This window comes from Atta colombica, unplaced genomic scaffold, assembly GCF_001594045.1.
Source record: "Atta colombica isolate Treedump-2 unplaced genomic scaffold, Acol1.0 scaffold207, whole genome shotgun sequence".
Taxonomy (NCBI): domain Eukaryota; kingdom Metazoa; phylum Arthropoda; class Insecta; order Hymenoptera; family Formicidae; genus Atta; species Atta colombica.
Window position 1 is genome coordinate 2,489,545 of NW_017259302.1, and position 7,061 is coordinate 2,496,605.

General features: G+C 28.4%; 1 protein-coding gene across 1 annotated transcript in view; it reads left to right on the top strand.

Moving 5' to 3' along the window:
* The window catches only part of LOC108687426 (nose resistant to fluoxetine protein 6-like), a 15,678-nt gene continuing 8,617 nt past the window's right edge, over window positions 1-7,061 (top strand). The window contains 2 exon segments of the mRNA XM_018193178.1: window positions 1-217; window positions 2,563-2,807. Coding sequence (XP_018048667.1) covers window positions 1-217; window positions 2,563-2,807 — 462 coding nt within the window.

A 7,061-nucleotide genomic window follows, 5' to 3' on the forward strand; every position in this document is an offset into this window, starting at 1 on the left:
ATGCATTATATCGCATTTATTTCGTATGTCTGTCATTTCGCCACGTTATTCTGCGTTTCTGCACAATTTCGCGGTTCGAACGAGACCAATATTATTCAGTTATTACCCGCCTATGCCATCGCGTCGAGAGCTAGTCTTCTCGGTTTGGCAACATGTGCAACGGAATTACGAGAATTACTGGATGCTGTCGATCAACGGATACTGTGGGGTTTAAAAAGTAAGTAAAATCTTTAAAAAGTAAGTAAATTCATTCTTAATCATGATTAATTTTTGATACTCGAATCGATAAAGTAAATGCAAAATTAAAAAAGTCAATCACATGAAGAACATTCTCGTATTAACTTCATGTTGAGTTGTTTCATTGTACCATTAGAGAATTAACTCCGAAACCGATCATGTTGCTTAATTTTATCTTTGTTTATAAAATAAATAAATCAGAGGATTGTCAGTAATCATATTACCAAATAGCACATGGACATCCATTGTACGTTCAATGGACTTCCGATTCTGAATATTGGGATGTCCACAGGAAGTCCAAATTATGTCCTTTGGATGTCTTATAGATGTCCATAGAATGTACATTTGCAACAACTTTGTATGTCCATAAAATATCTAATTTTGAATCTATTATGGACGTGTTATATACTGATTTTGGACATCTTTTGTTTAAAAAGATCTTGTTGCCATAGTAATTAATAATTAAATAAAAAGTATACAATAGTACTATATAAAAGTACTATATAAAAGTACTGTATGATAATAATAATAAGTATTTATTGGAATATGCTATCATCTAATATAAATATATCCTCCGACTGTATCAGATTAATTTTCTCCGCTTTCGCCAAAGTTGGTCCAGTAAGAGAGCCAAGCGTATTGGGCAAACTAATGCATTGCATATATTATTATATATATTTTAATAGAAAAACATTGTAAAAGTAAAATCTAAATAAGGACATCTATTAAATGTTTCGAATATCCGTATAACCTCGGTAAAAAATTTTTTATGCATATGTATAAATATGTACAGAGAAAAATATTTATAAACATATGTAATCATATATGATATATGTCCATATATATTCATATATTCTTCTTTTTATAAAATTACTTTTTAGTGAAATAGAAATAATAGTAATGTAACAATATAAAAATAATTGAAGTAATAATTTTTGCATTGTTTGTTTTAGAAAAAAACAAGTTTGAAAAAATGTAAAAAGATTGCTCATACATAATTAAGCATAATTTTATGTATAATTATACATGTTTATAAATATTTATTATGTACAAATAGAATTCCTATATTTGGCATAACGAATCTGTGGAGAATGAGGATTAGTAATACAATACATTGAAAACATAACAATATAATTAATTTCTTTGCATAATTTGTTTTCTAATCAGTCATTTGGCTTTGTAATGAAGACAAATTACGGCTATTCCTAACAAGAATGTAGGGAAATGTTCATCCTCAGTCTTACATAGATTTGAAATATTTCAACATTTCCACAAGATTATTGTCAAGATAATTACAATAATATTTATGGATTCGCTGAAGAAAACTAAAACGTTCGAATAAGATGATACTGACAATTATTGTACATTTATATTTATATTTTATGTAGACATTATTGATCAATTATATCAAAATTTGCGCAACAATTTCCGCGCTGTATTAATAATCTCTAATAATCTGATATATTTGATTATTTTTGTAACATATAGCTATATGTACAATGATCACGAGTTGACGTTGTGCATCGGACAAACACCATGTGTCATACGCATTATACAATCGATTCTCACGTAATAAATATAGAAATGAATTCAAAAATCAAAAGATCGAATTTAAATATGCGCGATATATCTGTAGTTTGGAAAACATTACAGACAAGAGTGCACATTTTCTTGTGTACAATTAATCAAATAGATATATTTCTATATGTACACATGAGTTTTGAACATTTTTTAACACTATTTATATTAACACGTTTATATTAAGAAGTGATCTGAATAAAAGTTAGTAATAAATCATGAAATAGAAAGATTAAAAATTATTCTTTGTACTATTACTTTAGTCACAAAAATATTTATTACTTGTTACAAAAATTATTATTTTTTATTATATTTCTTCAAATTTTGTTTCTAAAGCATAATAATAATACGCAAAATAATGTTGAAATTATGTAACTATGTTTTGTAATAATCATTGAAACTATATTGAATCAAACCGAGACAACGTAAAATTAATAAAATAAAAAAACTAAATGATGCGAGATATCTAACAACGTTTTCAATCCAAGCGAGTTTACACCGATTTGGATTAGATAATATTCCTCTTGATTGACGTTAGGAGAGCATACAATGTTATTAATCCAACTCAGGTTGATGCACATTCGCTCGGGCCGAATACGTTATAAGACGTTATTTTGTAATTAATAGTGATTCTGTCTTTAGCAATTAATAAATAATGAACTGATTAAATAGCAATGAATACGAAACACTTTATACTAGAATGTTGTTACATAGATATAATAACAATTGTGTATTTTTGTCTTCAAGCATTAGATTCTAGTGGCGAATTCAAACCAGGTTTCCTTTATGGAAATGATTTTTGGCTGGGCAGTCGAAGTCAATGCCTCGATATAATGAACAGGACTCCCTTCGAGTTCGCAAAACGAATCACATTAAATAACACGCGATATCGCGATCCGCAGGATGAGTTTCCACCTTTTCAACTAAATTATTTCGTTGCTTATATCAGACACAACAGTACTATTCAGTATCACATCAATATATTAACTGAAGTAAGTCCTTTTTTCTTGAGATTATCTAGACTATTTAGAGTATACAATATTTTTATTTTAATCAAGGATTTTTATTAAAGATTTTAAATTTTGATTTCAAGTCCAATTTTTTTACAATATACATCAGACAATCCTAAATCGAACATTTCATGCATCATTCTATATTATGATCTAAATAAATCTTATATATATGAGAAAGAATGTATTAAATTTTATTAATTATTCATTTGAATAATACTAATTTAACTTTTATTTATGATAAATATTTAAATGAATATACAATAACAAATAAAAAAATGATAAATCAAATTAATGATTCTTGTTTTAAAAAAATAAACGTTTATTATTTAGTAAATAATTAATACTGTTCAAACAGATATTTATTAAAATTTAGTACATTTTTTCGCAGTGCACTTTAAAATCAATGTGAAATTAAAATAATTTTGTCGCTAATATTTAGTGTTTAAATCATGTGCCATATGTAATATCATAAATCGTGAAAAGAGAAAAAAGTTATTGATCTTCTACATTAGTCATAAATTAGAAGTCAGACGCTAAAAATTGACGACTGTGATTCAATTTACATATTAAATATGTAAATTATATATCTGAAATGTATATCTAATGATGCAAATACGCATTCAATATGTTCTATGTACGTTTTATATTCTATATACAAAAAATCAGATATGCATTAATTGTACAGTAATTACATTCACGTGCTGATGTAAAGATATTTAAATTTATGTTTAAAATAAAAACTTATCTTTGATGAACTATTTAATTTAAATTATTTGTTACTATTTAACTTAAATTTATTTCACACAGAAATGTTTCGAACAGCAAATAGCTAAAAATCCGACTTTGACTGAAGTAAGCCTTTATTTCTTGACTGTTGTGTATTCATATCGCAATCTTGTTAAATTTGTTTATTCTTAGATTCATATAATAACCGCACACATTGCAGAAACTTGCTTAAAACCGTCCAGTTATGATTTTTTAAATGTTATGTAGTGCTACGTCATCTTATGATATATTACATTCTGTTAAATATGTATTAATTACATGTTTGTTATATATTTATGTATTTAAATATGCACGCTACAATGTATCTACTACATATTACATATGTATTACATACGTATTTTGACTTGGATATTTCACATTCATGCTTTAATTACTTATTTAATACATTATATTTAACATTATATAAAATGAAATAAAATGTAAATGTAACATAGATACACATTTAATATATATTTGCAACAAAAGGCGCTGTGCTAGTATTTAGTAAATAATTAATACTATTCAAATAAATATTTATTAAAATTTAGTACATTTTTTCTTAGTGCATTTTAAAATCAATGTGAACAAATTAAAATAATTTTGTCCCTATTATTTATTGCAAATGAGCTTAAATATATTAAATTTAGTCTTTAGGTCATATGGCATGTGTAATGGTATAAATCGTAAAAAGAAAAAGTTAGACTAAAATTGACATATCATATGGCACTTACGTGATATCTTTAATGGATGAATATTCAAATTTTTCAATGTGAAATTATGAAAAACATGTAAAAATACTAATAAGCAAATATAAAGTATCGGAACTGAAGATAGCACAGAAGGATTTCTGTTTATGTATACGTTGCATGAATATAATATTAAAACATTGAAATTATTGTAGTTACGTTGCGTAAAGTGTCTGAGAAGACTGCAAGGTTGCGGCAATGTAAAAATGTTTACTTTAGTCAACAAGAAACGTTTCTGAAATAAATTACGGAAACATTTATAAAATCTATCGATGATATTGATGTAACGTCCTCTTTAGTTTTATCTGCAACATTGTACAAATGTAAGAAAAATGAATATGTGCGAGCAGGGCTAGGCAACTACACCATTAACCTTCAGGCGGCCGGGATGACCATATGGTGCCATCAATTTTGATTGTATAAAATGTATTTAAATATAATATATATGGAATTATATCGTATATTATCTGCATATGATATACATATGGTATACCAGAGTTAGCCGGTTAGGGCCGGCACGTACATATTCATAAAATAGTAAATCGAAAATGTTAATAGCAAAATCTTAAGGCATCAATAATTTTCAACCGGTGAGCATTTGAAAATAACAAACCACAAGGCATGAAATTCGCGCCGTCAAGAGCCGCGCATCTGAGGGGTCGGCCGCGTGAACACTTTGACGAACGTATCGCTCGTCGTAACGAATGGTGTCAAACGAGTATTACAAAGTTTCGTGAAATTTCTATATTATCTACTGCCATATTCTTAAATTTAAGTCCAATTTAATTCATGAGAAGTAATATCAATTGCAAATTCGATAAATAAATTAATTTATAAATAAAATTAATATTAAATAAATGATCCAAACAAATAAAAACATCACTTGACAGATATTTATAACTTATTACTTATTAACTTCGATTTCTTTACTATATTGAGCGAATTTCATGCTCTATGGTTGGTTATTTTCAAATGTTCACCGAAAACTTCTAATGCCTTAAAATTTTGCTATTAACATTTTTTATTTACTTTTTCATAATACGTGCCAGCTCTTGCGCTAATTCTAATACACCTTGTGTATATATATATATGTATAAGATAGGTCCGAGCCATATTGGAGGTGGAGAATGGATCAAAAGGAACAAAAAATTCTTATACTATTTTAAGATACTCGCTATAGTTTTCGAATTAGAAAAGGAAATGTCTAAGCCAATATGCGATTAAGCCGCGCCGCGCGAGTTCGTAGGACGGCTTATTCGAACGGCGGCGGCGGCGGCGACGGCGCGCAGGGAGAAGGAAGTAGCGCTTCATTGCCTAGCACAGCCTGGCATGGCGGTTCTATGTGTTTCACCGCATCGCGCCTACATTATCCAAAAATATTATTTTAGCTGAAGTTTTTCTTATACATTTCTTATCATTATAAATCGCGTTATTTAGCACGATTAAATACTTTTATTATAAAAAATTATTTATTATCTATTATAAAAAAGTTTTTTTTTTATTATAATTCTAAAGTACTTTTGAAGCCATTCTATTTTCATTCTTGAAAATTTTTTTCTATCTCTTATAGTTCCAGCGACATTCGCTTCGAAAGAGAAACATCGATTTTTCCATGATATTCACTACAAAAGAGAAAAATCAATTTTTTTCCAAGGAGTGTTTCACCCTTTAAAAATGCGTATGGAAAATACATATTAAAAAAATACGCTTATTTTTGTCTAGAGAATAACATACTGCTTATCAAAATCGGAGAAGAGCAGTTGGGTTCCTTTCCTTGTAAGTTACAGATTTTTTTAATGTAATGAACATGGGCCTTAAATTTGATGGATAGTTTAATGAAAATAAACTAAAACACTCAATTTTCAATATAATTAGTGTTTTTCAATACATTTAAGTTTTCAGTTACTATAAACTTAAACATCTCATTAACGTATACATAAATAATCTTTTTAGTGACAGAAAATTTAAATGTTATTCATCAGAACATTAAAGATTAATAAAATTTAAGAACGTTTCTAATGATGTACAATTAAACTTGTTAAACGGTAAGAAACATGTGAAAAAACCTCAGTCAAATTGTACATGGAATAATATATCTGGATTTACAATGTAGCGACTATCTACGCGAGCTTATACTATAATTTCAGTCTACATGCATTAACATTTCAAAAAATAAAACTCCGACTAAATATAGCATAAAATGACGCGACGAAGTATGTCTCGAAGCGTAATTAAATAGAAACATCGTATAATAAAGCAAATGGAAAGATATCGCGACGATCAGCATTACGCTTTGCGTAATGCTCTAATTAATTACATCGCTTAACATATTTATAATTGTGTTAAAACGTATTTAATCGTGTTAAATAACGCGATTTATAATGATAAGAAATGTATAAGGAAAACTTCAGCTAAAATACAATAACATTTTTGGATAGACGCGATGTAGCGACACATAGAACATGCCAGGCTGTGCTAGGCAACGAAGCGCTACTTCTCTCTCTCTGCGCCCCGCCGCCGCCATAGCTCGAGTGGGCCTCCTACGAATTCACGCGGCGCGGCTTAATCGCATATCGCTTAGACATTTTCTTTTCTAATTCGAAAACTAGAGCGAGTATCTCAAAATAATATAAGAATTTTTTGTTCCCTTTGATTCACCTCCAATGTGGCTCGGACCCATTTTATAAGACACCCTGTATATATATATATATATATATATATA